This window comes from Chaetura pelagica, unplaced genomic scaffold (genome assembly GCF_000747805.2).
Source record: "Chaetura pelagica isolate M959 unplaced genomic scaffold, ChaPel_1.0 scaffold174, whole genome shotgun sequence".
NCBI classification, from domain to species: domain Eukaryota; kingdom Metazoa; phylum Chordata; class Aves; order Apodiformes; family Apodidae; genus Chaetura; species Chaetura pelagica.
The window spans coordinates 2687516-2702270 of NW_009953722.1; the positions used below are offsets into that span (position 1 = coordinate 2687516).

At 35.2% G+C, this 14755-nt stretch overlaps 1 protein-coding gene across 2 annotated transcripts in view; it reads left to right on the forward strand.

The window, feature by feature from the left end:
* Positions 1-14755, forward strand: part of RNGTT (RNA guanylyltransferase and 5'-phosphatase) — a 172209-nt gene that overhangs the window by 75246 nt on the left and 82208 nt on the right. Inside the window, exon 11 of one of the 2 annotated variants that reach the window (XM_010000510.1) lies at positions 8177-8245. The exons of the other annotated variant lie outside the window; for it this stretch is intronic. Within the exon in view, the coding sequence (XP_009998812.1) occupies positions 8177-8245 (69 nt within the window). The remainder of the gene's footprint in view (positions 1-8176; positions 8246-14755) is intronic. 2 annotated transcript variants of the gene reach the window in all.

Here is a 14755-nt window from a genome sequence, read left to right on the forward strand (position 1 = left end):
ATTCCTGCACCTAACAGATGGCATTTTCTTAAACTGACAAGCTGTGGGATAGCTGAGCATTACTAATAAAACCTATCACATGTTAAACTTGACCTGACATTAATCAAGTTTTGAATGCTACAAATGATTCATGGATAATAATTAGTCTCGTGATCATATTAGTGAACATCAATCTCACATTGCTGCCATTATCTGCTTTCATTCTTACAGAGAACAAATCGATTGCAGTAATTAGGTGTTTTTAATGTCTTTTGAGCCAAAACATTCTGTATGATTAACTTGGCAAAGAAGTTATTTTTAGGCTTTCAGTATGATTGGTTTCAGAACTTCTAGTAAATTAAAGGCTTTCTTTAAAACAGTATTGTTTAGAAAGAGTATGTATTTTTTAATTTTATCAACTGAGAAAATTCATGTCTTTATGGAGTCACTTGGTATCATTTGCATCATAGTGTAATTCAGCTGTTGCCACAGATTACCCAGTGCAAAATAGTGATGATTTTGTTAAATGGGTGAACCTTTGCAGTTTACATTTACTCTTCTTGTTTAGTATTGTTACTGGTTAACATCAGGTGCTTTCAAGATGTATGTATCTTACATCTTGAATTAGCATCTTGAGTGGATGGGGGTGTGAAAGCTAAGATTTGAGCTTTAAGCCTAATTTTATAAGAAGGATTTTCATCCAATTTGAACTATACACTGATTTTACAGCCCAGAGCATGACATTACTTGTTAAGTAATAAGCAATTCAGAAGTTTATACTTTGTGTTCCGTATGCAATTAGGGCAAAGTAGATGATTTCACTGGGTTACTGAAAATGTAGCAGTTATTCTTCAGTATGTCAGTTCTTTATGAGCATATAAAACCTCTTTAAATAATTTCTTCTTAGGGAGTTTTAAAATTTATTTTCTGCAGTTTTTGATCCTACTCTTTCTTTATGCATATTTTAGACCATAAGCAGAGGACAGGAAATACTTTGTAACTTCATGATTTTTTTAGTATGTTACCTTAAGAATGTTTCATTCAAGCTGTTTTTTCCAAGTGTACTCTCAGTTAACATGCTGTGTTTCCTTTCCTGCCTTTTTGGTGCTGGTTTCCCAGCAAACAAAAATTCAAGATCTTCAAGGTAAATAAAGCCAAATGCAATTAATGACTGAGGATGCATTATAGAATTGGTCTTTATCCTTCTGTGAAGATACTGATACTGTTTTAAGCTTATGAGAATAATGCAAAGGAAACCAGGTCGTGTTAAATTATTAAAAATCTGCTTCTTAACATTTTGTAGGTGATTTGGAAGAAAACTTGAAATCAAATAAATGAGTTATGGGTTACTTGTATTTTCATGAAGGAATTAAATGTTGAAATGCTAGTTACAGCTACAGCTCTTGGAATTACAAAGTGCAAGCAGAAATATTTACTTGTATGATTATGTTTTAAACCACACTCTTGAAATCATGGGCTGTGATTTCAAGTCCTTCACAGTTACTAGGAAGGAGTAGGTTTGAGTCAGGCAGACAGCTATGAGCCATTGGCTGGTGAAATACTTCAGCAAGTGCTCATGTATCCAGAGATCTCCTTGAACCAGAGACCTCTTGAATGAGAAGAGGGAGTGCATTTTTTTCTTGCTACTATGGCCTTTCTGGAGTATGGGGTGATTTCAGTTGATGAAGAAAAGATTAGAATTGTGAGTTTAGAGGAGGCATTATTGAAATATTTGAAGTTATATACACTTTATTGTGAAATGTTTGAGATGTAAAGCTTGTTTCTATGGCCAAAAACTTGTAAAGATGTCCTTAACAGTGTCTTAAGTAGAGGAACAAGGAAGAAAAGTTGAAGGAAGGAAAAAATTGCTGAGAAACAGGTATTTTTTTATTTCTCATGCAATACTTCATTGGGACAACTGAAAAGATGGTGGGTCTCCATCATGGCATGCTGTCACTTGAGACTGCACAGTTTTAAAAAAAATTACTCGGCATTTGAGAATATAACCTGAAAAGGAACTTAACTGTGTATGTTAAGGGAGTTTCATCCTCACAGCTGTCTGAAAGTTAGTCTGACTGTTGATGGGGCTGTGTCTGGTTTTGAGCAGGGAAGGAAGCAGTGGAACTGCCAGAGGTTTGTCTTTGATCCACTTCTACCTCCTCCCAAACTGTTAATTTACACTAGGTTTGTTTAGGTCAGCTGTTTTACTTGCTAAGACTAGGTGAGGCGAGTGGTATCCCAAACATTAAAAAAGATGAAAGTCTGAGTGTATTCAGTTTGAGGAGTTTTTTGTGGGGTTTTTTTGTGTGTGTGTTTTTTGTTGTTTTTTTTTCCCCATTTCAAAAGGTATGGGCTCCTTTTAATTCCCAAACCTGTATATTCCTCAGAGTCACTAAAGACTGTTTAAAAAGTTTTACCATATATTTATAGTAGTTTCAGTCAATGAACCAAAAATCAAGACTTCTCTTAACACTTTCTTTTGGAGTCTGTTACTCTTAAAATGTGAATTACCCAACTTTTGTTTGTGGAAATTTTGAGATGTTGAGTTCTATTTTTAAATAATACATGAAACTTCCATCCCCGTATATAGTTACTCACATGCTGTTTGAGGTTTGTTGTATTATTTTTTTTTTTTTTTGCTTTGAGACTGAAAGCAGCTGTTTAATTCTTGATACCTTCCCTGCTTTTAGAAACAAAACTAAAAAGAAAAGATGCTGCAAGACAGGGGAAACTGGAAAGATTCTGGGGAGAAGGAAGGAGCAGAGACTACAACTGTAGCTTAGAGGGACCAGCTTCCCTCACCTGACATGAAGCTGCATTTCCTATTTTCAGGCATTGCGCAGTAGCCTTTGTGCTTCTGCCTCCCCAACAGCATTTTTTATTGTTTTCCATGAGGTGTCCTTTTCAAAATGTAATATTTGAAAGATTGAGTTTAAAATGGTAATAGTTTGGACCATGGCTCCATTATTTGCTGTCACTAATTAATTGTTTTATTTTGGGAAATGTGCTAGTTGGGATGAATCTGGGCCAGACTATTTGAATTTATCTAAGCCTAACATAGAAGACATTCTGTGGGATTTCTGATGTAATTCAAAACCAGGATTTCTGAAGATCTTTCGTGGCAGATTATTCTTAATGTATTTTCCTTCTACCAATACCAATCTACCAATGTTTTTGTGTTTTATCTGTGGTTGTTTTTTGGTTTGGTTTCATTGTTTTGGTGTGGTTTGGTTTTTTTGTTGTTGTTGTTGGTTGTTTTTTAAAAAAAACATGTCCAGGAAGGCTACCCAGTAGAAATACTGGTTTTATATACAGCTGTTCAGCTGGGTTTATGATTCATAGATTCTTTCTTTGGAGACTTCTATACTTAATAATATAGATGAATTTTTCTAGTATCAGACACATTCAATTCAGGCATATTTTATTGAATGTTGTTAGACCACTTTGCATTTAAAAACATTTGTATCTCCCACTTGGATGTTAAACTTTTTCTGGGGTGTCTTAAATACATCAGCAACCACTATTAAAGTAAATAATTATATTGAACTGTGATGATGAAGGAGAGACGGGGCTATTGAGGAGCTGGTCATGTAAAAAAATAGAATAATACAGAAACTTGCAAGCAAGATGAAACAAATCAATGTAAAAATAAACCAAGGGTGATATTCTGTTTTAAAAGCAGAGTAGCCTGACACTTTTAGATAAGTGCAAGGAAGAGCCAGAATAATTGTTTTCTTTTAAAAAATGTGGTTATTGATGCTGGTAATTTCTGAATCTTTTTATGAAGACTGTAATAAGTTTCAGGAATCTGCAGTATCTGTACAGAGGCTTATGAGCCCATGACTGGATGTGAGAATTACTTTACAGTCTGCTGATGAAGGGCTGTCATCATCAGAGGGATTGTCCTCTGAGTTGGACTGAAACCTGACCCAGTGAAGAGGCTGGCTCTGTGAAGTTAGAAAGGACAGTAGCTCATGTCTGAAGGTGTTTTATATTCTAGTTAACTGACAGTTTGATTGGTAGCTTATTTGTAACTAATAGTTTTGAGTGAAGTATGTTCCCTTGTGCTGTGGAGTGACCAGGTAGATGATCAGTAATTTCAAGATGGCTCTGAAAAACTACTGAGGGAATTGGTGCAGGCAGAGTTACTGTAGCTTGACTTGAAGCAGAATGAAGCATAGAGCAGTTCTGAAATTGAAAAACCAAGGAAAATGGATGTTTGTCTTGTATTATAAAATAAAAAGGTGTGTGGTTTTTTTAAGTCCAAGTATTTGACTAGGCTAACAAGGGCTGTCAGTTTTGAATCAGAAATATGGACAAAATGTTTAGGAATACTTGTATATTGCAACATAGCAGATTGATAATAGTTATGTGCAAGGACATTAGCCAACTTATTTTTGTAGAAAGTCAGTATGACTTTGCAGAGACTTTATTTTAATGTTCTGGAATCTGCATAACTCTCACAGCATGTTTTGTTTCCATGAGATGTTTGGGTGTTTTTTTTTGGTATGGGAAAGTAAAAGGCACAGTAGTACCTACTGGACTTACTTATTTCGTTAATAAAGTAACATCTGAAAGCTTGTTAGAATCCTGGGCCTTGCCTCAGAATTACAGAAAAGTTGCATTGTGTGGAATCTGTATGCACTGATTTTTTTTTTTTTCCTCTCATCCTGCTGGAGGAGCCAAGTGATTTTTTTTATTGGTAAGTGTAGAGGGATCTCCAAAGCATGAATTTTCTGTTATCCACTCAAGAATTGCTGATTGATTCAGTGTTTTAGCATAATCAGCTTCAGCAGGTTATTAGTGCTGCTTTTGGTGACACATTGCTGCTCCTCAGCTCAGTGGGTGAAGAGCAAGGGGAAATCCTGTTAATCATTCAACAGCTCCACTCATTGCATTCTTTTTGTTAGAGGAATATTATTAGATGTAGCAGTAATTTTTATTTTGCTTTAGTTCTAAAGTAAGAAAGAACAAGTTTTAAATAATAAACTGCACTATGAGTATATGGTTTATTGCAGTGTTCCCAGGGAAGCAGGAAAGCTACAAAAAGTGAACAAAGGCTTTTACAGGTGGAAATAGATGCCATGAGGCTACAAGGAATAGCATGCCAAAAGAATTGGCTTGCATGCATCATTTACCCATCTTTTATAAAATGTCATTGAGATGCATTGCATTTTATCTGACTCCTGGCAGTCATCCCAGTTAAGCAGGTGTGCCATTTATCATGGTGCTGGTTAAAAAAGACCATACTGTTCAAATTAATTAGAAATTTTAATGTGTGGAAAAGTTGAACATAATTTTTAAAAAAGATGAGCTGTAATATCTGCATTTTAGGTTTATAAACCTAAAAGCCTTACATCAACTACATTTTTAGTGTCAAAAATATTTGCATTCCTTTTCTGCTCATTCTCCTGTCATTCCAAACTTTCTGCAGTATTCAGTATATATTCTGCTGTTTGGAGACAGCCTCTAAATAGTGTAATTCTGAAGAGTGTGTTTATGGGAAGAAGCTCACAGAAAATTTCCATTCCCTCCTTCCTACTTCCCTCCCTCTTCCCCAGATTGCTAATACTTTCCAGTAGAAATTCCTTTCTAGAATGTTATAACTGAAATTCTTCTAATTGACCTAATGAGAATGAAAGCAGAATAAGTGAGAATGAAAGCAGAATAACTGGGAACACGAAGAGGTTTAATTATCTGTTGAGGCTTGTTCCTAGTTCTAAAATCCTTTTGTCTTTGATATCTAGTTGACATTTGGGTGGAGATGAGATGTCTTTGTAAAAGTACTGTGGACCTTCAAAACGATAACTTGTTCAAGTCTGAATCTGGGAGTGAGGTCAATAAGAGAGATTCTTTTGCCTTTTATAATACTAGTGCAGTAGTGAATGAAAAGAAGAGCCAGAATATATTTTTTTAATGGTAAATTTTGTATTTACATGTTCCCCCCATTTATGAAGTTATAATAGTGCTTTAATGTAGTTTAAAAGTGCATAGACCAGAGTGGAGAAAGCTACAGGTAAACTGGGCATGATGATAATTTTATGCTTTAGCTGTGTGAGTCACACACTCCAAATTAAAAGACTGTTTCTATTTTCTCAAGTTTTATTTTAGGAAATATTAAATACTGTAGTTTATGTAAGCTCCACCACTGAAGTTGCCATGTCCTCAAAGTTCCTTAAAGAATTTTAGATCAGCTGAAACAGAGATTATAGGTTTCGTTTGGTTAGTGTCTGTTCATGAGCTAGTTAGAAATGTATAAAAAGTATAGGCTCAGCTAATTTGAAGTTTGTCTTTTATTTTTAAAAGAGTAGGGTTTTGTATTTGGATAAAGTCTTTCTGGTACTTAAGTTTAATGAAATTTTTGCATGTGTTTTTGTAAATATAAAGTGTATTCTTATTACAGGTACCTCTCTGTCAGTTTTGGACCATAACAGTAACCTTGCAGTGATCCACAGGTTTAGCTTGTATAGAAAAATTAAAATAAAAGTTTAAAAAAACCTTCTTAACATTTGTTTAAATCTTTTCCAGTGTGCTAATTTCTCTGCTGAAGCAGAGTAACAATGAATTAATGAAAGAATTATGGATATGATTATTTTTCTTATTTTAGACATCTGGTAAAAGACTGTGAGTCTCAGTTGTAAATTTCAAAATACTAATAGATAAGTGCAACCTATAACTTCACATTCTAACTGTGGACTTTCTGCACTGAAAAATAATGTTTTGTTGGATAATTTTTTTTAGTGTCAAACATTCTTTAAGTATTTTACCACTTGAGACTATTCTCATAGAGTGCTATTTTATTATTAAATTGGATCTAAGTTGAATAGTGAAAGCTGTATTTGTAGTTATAAGGACAAATATGCTGATTAATGACTGTAGATAAGAAAAAAGCTATGGTTTATAATAGCAAAATTATCAGTCGTTCTGTGTAAGCAGCTGCAGTTTTAAATGAAATACAGTGTTTTATTATTTAAAGTATTTGGCCATCAGGCTTATGATCCATTTTAAGTGTATTGCTTTCAGTTGTACAACCCATAGGAAGATCCAAATGTTAATTCTCAACTCCTTTCATAGTTCTGTTTACTGAGGGCAGAGTTTGATACTTGATTTGAATGATTTTATCTGTGCCTCACTGAGTTGAGTTGGAGTATACAAAATAAATTGTACAAAATGAACAATCTAGGCCAAAATACTGCCTTTAAAACTGCCTGATTTATTGAGCTCTGTATTTGCTATGTTTTAGGACTGTGTGGTTAGTTATACATAGAAGTTTTTCAGAAGGAACTAAAAGTGTCTACAACTTTAGGATAGACTCTTCAACTCTAAAGTAAAACATAAACTGAAATTAATAATGAGACATTTTGGCAATTCTTCTAATTCTTGCTATTTTTTGTCAATTGTGATTTCTCACTGGTTATTTGCTTTTCCTTAGACAAGTCATAATTTAACATGGAAGTATATAAGAAATTCTTGTAACTAGTGACTGACTAGCTGGTTTAATTAGTTTTAGTTGGTTTTTTTCTCTGGTAAATGCTTCTTGATGGATGTATCACTTCCATATGGAACTCACAATCCTTGAAAATGTAAAACTGAATAATCGAGATGGGAGGTGTCCCTGCCCATGTCAGAGAGGTTGGAACTAGAGGATATTTAAAGTCCTGTCCAATCCAAACCATTCTAAGATCAAAATTAATTCATGCAGCTATTTTACAGTAATGTAGCTGTGTTACTGGGTTATGCCCTGGTTAGGGAGTCTGCCAAACATGCATTTTGAATGATGCTCTGAAATATTTTTCATAACATAGTTTCAATCTACAGTAAGTGCTACTTGCAAATTGAAGTGGTGAGTTTGTCCTTTAATCTGACCATAAATGACTGTGCCATGCTGTATCAGAATTAATTTTTCTTCATCTTTTAGTGTACAGAATCATCTTGATTTCCCAGTGCTTCTTTTCAGACAAAGCCATTTTCCTTGAATAGAACTGTAACTTGTTTCAGCCTTGAGTGCTCTTTGTAAAAGCTACTAATTTGTTGAAGCTTTCCATGCTGACATTTCCCAAGCTCTGACATTAAACCATAAATAAGAAGTTTACTAGCAAGTGATTGCAGTAGTAGTGTATAATCTGCTTTGATGTGCAGTCTTCCAAGGGAAATATTTCTCTATGGAAAAAATATTTATTTTCCTTTTGTTTTACAGCTCCTGGAAGGAAACTTTGCCAGAGAAGTTAGTCATGAAGTGGATGGACTGATATTTCAGCCTACAGGAGTAAGTCGTGTAGAAATGGATTTTTCTCCCTTCACTCTCTAAAGAAGTTCTCACCCTCCCTCCCCACTCTTCCTCCCATCTACTTCCTACTGTTTGTTTCAGTCAGGATTACTTTGCAGCTTTAGTTCTGGTTTTTCCACTTCATCAGACTACTTAAATTTAAATAGTTGCAATCTAATTTGTAGTGTGTGGGACTTAACCATGGTAGTTGTGTTCAGGAATAAGCTCATGGTTTTCTAATGCTTTTTCCAACTACATGCTGTTAGGTAAGGAAGTGGTTTTTCTGACTGCAAGAGTTCTGTGACTCTATGAACCATTGATTTGAGCTCTCAGATTATTTTTCTTTCTCAAGGATACTCACACCTTAAAATTTTACTAAAATGTGTGAATCATGTAGTTTTAGTGCAATTTAGTGCATGGTATATTCTTGTGCTCTGTCTGCCAGTATAAAGGTATATGACTAGGGTGGGGAGAAGTCACCAGAAGAATTGTAGGCAAAGAGAAAAAAAATAATATAAATAGTCTTCAAGCAGGAAAGATGGCTTTAAAATATGTCAATAGCATGGCCTTGTCCATCCTACTACTCTGATACAGTGGGTAGACTGCAGTGTTTATTGTATCCTGGCATAGATAGTGACTGTAACATCATCCATGTTGACTTTTTTCATAGCTTGTAAAACAAGGAATTGTTTCTTATTAGTTAAAATTGGACAGACATTTCTACCCTTACAGTTACTCACAAAAATGTTTTTATTTTATTTAATTTTGCAAATGAAACAGTTTTTTCTGGTCTACTTCCTATGTTGTAGATTTTAGCAAGGTTGATGATGCTCCCATATGAAAATAAGATTAACCCCTGTTCTCTATTGCATATTCTACATCAGCTAGACACAAAGTGAGTGATCAATTAGAACACATACGCTGTATTTTTTCCCCCTTCTAAAATATATAGCTATATCAAATTCAAAACAAAACTATTTGGTTAAAGAAAATTCATACTTTCATAAGAAATCTTGATGAGGTGTTAGAACGTTGTTAAAATTCAAAGCAATTGTAAAGGCTTCTCAGAACCACTTTCATGAATATTAAAGGTTAATCTATGCAGAGTTACTGCAGCTAAATTTGAGACTACCTTTTCTACTTGAAATGAAATTACTGAACAGTATGTCTCTGGGCTGTTGTTACAGGAAATTAGTATCTGATACGTTTTGTGTTTCTAGAACTTCTGTTTTCTGATTTAGCATGCTGAGAAATTTATTACCAAGCAAAAAGTAATTTTCTTGCTTTCATCTATAAAATATGGGATAGATCTGTGTAGTCTAAGTTAGTGTTAAAATTTCAGTATTAGTTTAGAATTTATGGAATGTGTCTTGCATCTGTTATTAAACTGATATTCCTAGATTAAGCAGGGTGTAGTTTTCTCAATGTTTTTTGGAGTTGAGAAAGTGTAAATAATAGGTTTATAGGAAAAGAAATATTTGTAGGCCTATTAATTTGTAAATCAGTATTAAAACTGATTACCTGAGAAAAAGCGAATCTGATACTGCTTTTTATTTTATGTGGTAGAGGGGGCATAAATAATAGGCAACAAGGGCAAAGGAGTATGACAATGCATAAATGATCCTCTGAGAATACTAAGTGAAATATTTTTTTCCTTTTGTATTATATATGTGTCATCTTTTCACAGAGAAAGACACCTATTGTTGATAGGGGCAGAGGCATGAATTTTGGTTGAGACTTACAGGACTGTTATAAAACTGATTTGTCTCATGGCATATATGGAAGAAAACTATTCTTAAGAGCCACTTTTATTGACATATTTGATCTTGCAGAAAAAGAAGCAGACAGAAATGATGCTGAGTTTTAGAAGAACAGGGAAATTTAAGAACATCTTTTGGGAGCTCCTAGTGTCTCATGTGTGTTTTGAGAAGAAGTAAACAAAAGTAGACAGGAATTGGAGAAAAATGACAAGAATAAAGTGACAGCAGAAGCAGATGCATGGAATGTGACCATTTACAGACAAGAAAATTTTGGGGAAAAAATACCCCTACTTTCCATATTTTTTAATAGTTAAAGCAGAATGCAGAATTTAGCTAATTATTTAATATAAAGGATGTTGAGCTTAGTAGCTCTGTCTATCTGAAAGTCTGTCTGTGTTTCCTCCCCACCCCATTTATTCAGAGGTGTTCTTTATCTCTGGTCTTTAGATACAGACATCTAGACCTGAGTGTATGGATATATTCCCCACCAACTATAGGCAGCACTGGTACCAGAAATCAACACTGGTGGAGAAAGGATATTGTGTTGTTTTGAAGTTTGGTTTCATTATGACTTACTTTAAAAATCAGAATACCTGAAATTATTTGTGACTACGAGTTATGCTTTTAGCTTCTTAAGTGTTCTGGGTTTTCTCACTTTCCTCTTGGGTTTTAAGGGATTTGTCATCAAGTGACTGTGAATTAGTTCACAGTTTTGAGAAATCTGCATGCTTTAGTGAAAGGTGATTTGTTTTACTACTGAATTTAGAGTTTTAGTTAGGTATAATAGGGTCTTCTGTTATTCTTACTATCTAAACTTATGTTATGAATTGCAAGCTTCTTCTACTGAAGCAGATACTGTTTTGCACTGTGACTGGTTATGGTAGAAAGAATGTTAAGCAGATTGTTTTCTTTCTGTGCAGCTTACTTTATTTTGCAAGGTAATGCTAAATAAGCATGATTATGCCTAAGTAATTCACTAGTTCCCTCAGTTACTTAGGTTGGTTATTGCCCAGGGTATACCAATTGCTTTAATTTCACAATGACAACTGAAAGGCAGTGACTGAGGCCTCCCTTCTTCTTTCCTCTTTCTCCCTTCCGAGAGTCTGAAAGCTTTCACAGACAATAAGAGCATGTTTAGTGGAATTGGTGGAGGTTTTTGCCTCATTTATAATTTAAGAACTCTTTGTAGAGGATTTGATTTGATGTGTGCTTTGTAGTTCTCCCCCTGCATTTACCTACCATTCTTTTAACAACTCCATGGTGAGAGACAAATAGAAGACGTTTTCTTACTATTGTTTCTCTTCTTCCCTTTGTACTCTTTTCCTTTCCTCTTTTCCTTTTCATGCATCCTGTCTATCCAAAAGCCAGTTTCCCACATACCTTCTGATTACCCTTTTACATCGCTTCTCCCTGATGCTTCTTTTCCCTGCATCATTTTCTATCCATTTAAGATGCTACCGATAAAACTCCTGTATGACTAAGTCAGCTCCATTCCCTCTGATCAGCTTTCTGATCCCCCTACACGTAACAGGTTGTCAGAGCAGGGATGAAAGTTAGATGCTAATTAGGTTGAGTGAAACAGGCCAGCAGGGAAGTTCAAGGACAGGTATGTCACCCTGTGATCATGTCCCAGGAAATGCGAGAGTTAGTTTGCAAGTAAACACCAAACACCTTATCCACAGATTCTGAATGCTTGCCTAAAGATTGGAAGTTTTCACTCCTTTTTTTTCCTAAAAGGTTACTTCAAAACAGAAAACAACTTCTTATGTTTGTTTTAGAACACTTGTCGTTTGCCAACCCGTGTCTTTTTAATGGAAATCTCAAAAATGGCCTCTTATCTTCTGATGACAGAATCGATGTTCCGACCTGTGTCCACTCATCAGTGAAATTACTTCTGTTATCTTCCTTGTAAATCATACCTTTGCTAGATATCTCAGACTGTCTAATTTTTATACTAGAAGTCTCTTAATAACCAACTTTCTGGCTAGAACTATTTTTTACCCCTTACTTGGGAAGAGGATGTAGGAATTGCTGTCTTACTTTAGCCACCTAAAGAAGGCTTGCTGGCCATCAGTTAGGAGGGCCTATGGATGATAACTTTTTATCATCTGTGGAAAGCTTGTATCAGAATTAACTCTTCTGTTCCATCTTTTTGCCTCCTGGGGTCTGTGTTGTTTTTACATCAGCTCAGGCTGATTTCTGTTAGGTACTTCTCTGTTCTCTTATTTTGGATGAGGAGTGAAGTCCATTTGTGTGGGTTTGAGGTTTTTTTCTGGGGAAGGAAGAGGGCAGCTGCTGAGCTCTGTTCTTTGAAGATAAATGTTATTTTAAAGAATGGCTGAATTATTTAACACACAACTCTCTAAACTGAATCCTAACAAAAAGCCTTTTAAATGAGCAGAGAATAATGAACAGCTTTTTTATTACTGACTAACATTGCATGAGTTTTTAATATATCTTCCTTCCCCCCCTTGGCAGACTTAGTGGTGATGTGAAATGCTTGGTTGCCCGTTAATTATTTGTGCTGTTCCCATTGTATAATAGGCTGTGTTATTTTCTGTCATTGTAAAAGTTCATCCAAAATCACTGAAGTTAACACTGAATGAAATATCTCCAAAAGATACCAGCAAATAGAGTGTCTCCAGAAGGCCATGTTTCGTTTCATTAGGCAGTGTCATTTTCTTCTAAAACTCAGACATCATATTTATCTGTGATGAGGCATCAGTTATTGTTAAATATTTCTGTTGCAGTAGCAAGTAATGGCTTCAGATAGGCTCAAATACAGTCTCAGTACCAAAGCTTATATAGAAAGGCTTGAGAAAAATCGTATGATAACATCAATATTTGCTTCTAACAAACACACAAGTTTCTGGATGTAGCTTTCTCAGTTTGTAGTGATTCATAGAAGATCTGTCGGCAATGGAACAGGATAGACTATTTCAGTGGGAGGGACCTACAATGATCATCTAGTCCCACTGCCAGACCAATGCATGGCTGACCAAAAGTTAAAGCCTGTTTTTAGGGGCATTGTCCAAATGCCTCTTCAACACTGACAATCTTGAGGCATTCATCACCTTTCTAGGAAGCCTATTCCAGTGTTTGACCAGCCTCTTAGTAAATAAATGCTTCCTAATGTCCAGTCTAAACCTCCTCTGTTGCACCTTTGAACTGTTCTTATGCATTCTATCACTGGATACCAGAGAGATCAGCACCTCAGTTCCTTAATGTAGATGCTAAAATCACCTTGTTTTATTTTATTTTTCTCTGTGGTTTGCAGCAGAAGGGAAGAAAATCTGGAGAGAGTAATTTTCATCAGTCTTTGTGTTGACCCACTCTACTAAAACCTTTCTTGTATCTTTAGAATATCTCATTGCTTAATGTGATTTCCTCTTCAAGGGGAATGTTCATGACTGGTTCTCTTTACCAGTCAAGGGCTGCATTTGTCATGTCAGCACTTTTTGTGCTGTTGTAGGTTTTTCTTGACTTGCTGTCAATCTCTTGAAATGTCACTGAGCTTTACAACTCTTTTCTCCCTATGAATTGTTGTTATATTCAATTTCCATGGCAATATTCCTTGCAGTTCATCTTCTAAATTGCTAGTCATATCTCAAGTATACCATTCTATCATATGCTTTATGAACACACTCAAATTTATTAACAATGCACAGTATTTCTTTGAGAGTTTTTCTGTGTCCATAACACAGAATTTTGTGTGTGCTGTCTTGAGGTGATTTGTTTTCTACCTTTTTTGAAAATCAGAAAACTAGAAAAATAAGAAAGAATAACAACAGACTGCTAACTTAAGCACCAATAATTAAGGTCTAATTAAATTAATCGGAGCTCATTGAGACTCTTACACAAAATTGCCATGATTTTTTAGCATAGCAGATTTTAATGGTTTCCACTTTCCAAGAACCTCAGAAAATCCACACCTTAAGAAATTTGAACAGTTCTTACAGGTACAGGCTGCTAATGTCCTCACTTGACTAAAGAATGGCCAAAAAAGGGGGTGGAAGTTAGGAGTAATTTTTAGCTCTGCATATAGTAAGATAATGATGTAGCAAAAGTTTTCCTTGTTTAACTTTCTGCTGCTGGTTCTCTAGTATATTTAGCAATGCAAATGTGTGTGCTATTTGCCAAAATTGTTTAACCTGAGTTCCTTTTTATGTCTGCCTGGATAGATGTCAGTGCCTTGAGTCTGATTACGTAAGGGAAGTGTTAGTTCTAATTGGTGTGTTACCTCATTTGTTTGCTTATGACCTATTCCATCTGATTCTTTTTCTCATTTCTCAGGCAATGAGTTGCATTTGTGGAAGTTATGTGCTTGAATGTCTGCTGTGCAGTGTAACCATCCTGCCTGCCCCTGGCATGGGGCAGGAAAGATCTTTGTTCCATCTTGCAGTATGTGTACTAGTCATCCTCAGGATTGTCAGTTGACATTGATAGGGTAGTATCAGCATATGTGTTGTTTAGGAGAAGAAAATAATGCTTTTCTCTGGATGTTGATGTTCTAAATGGTGGAAAAATAAGCACGTATTTTGTACTAGGATGGGCAAAATCATTGTTCATAAAGACTTTCAAATACATTTTTTATTTCAAAGCTAGATGCCCGGGAGCTTGTTGAGTGAATTTGCTATTGTGCTTCCATCTGTGTCAGGTTGTACATACTTGATAGCTAAAATAAGTGCTAGGAAATTATACTGTGAGTGTGATGTTCCAGTGAGAATACCAAAGCAATTGTTCAGCTTTT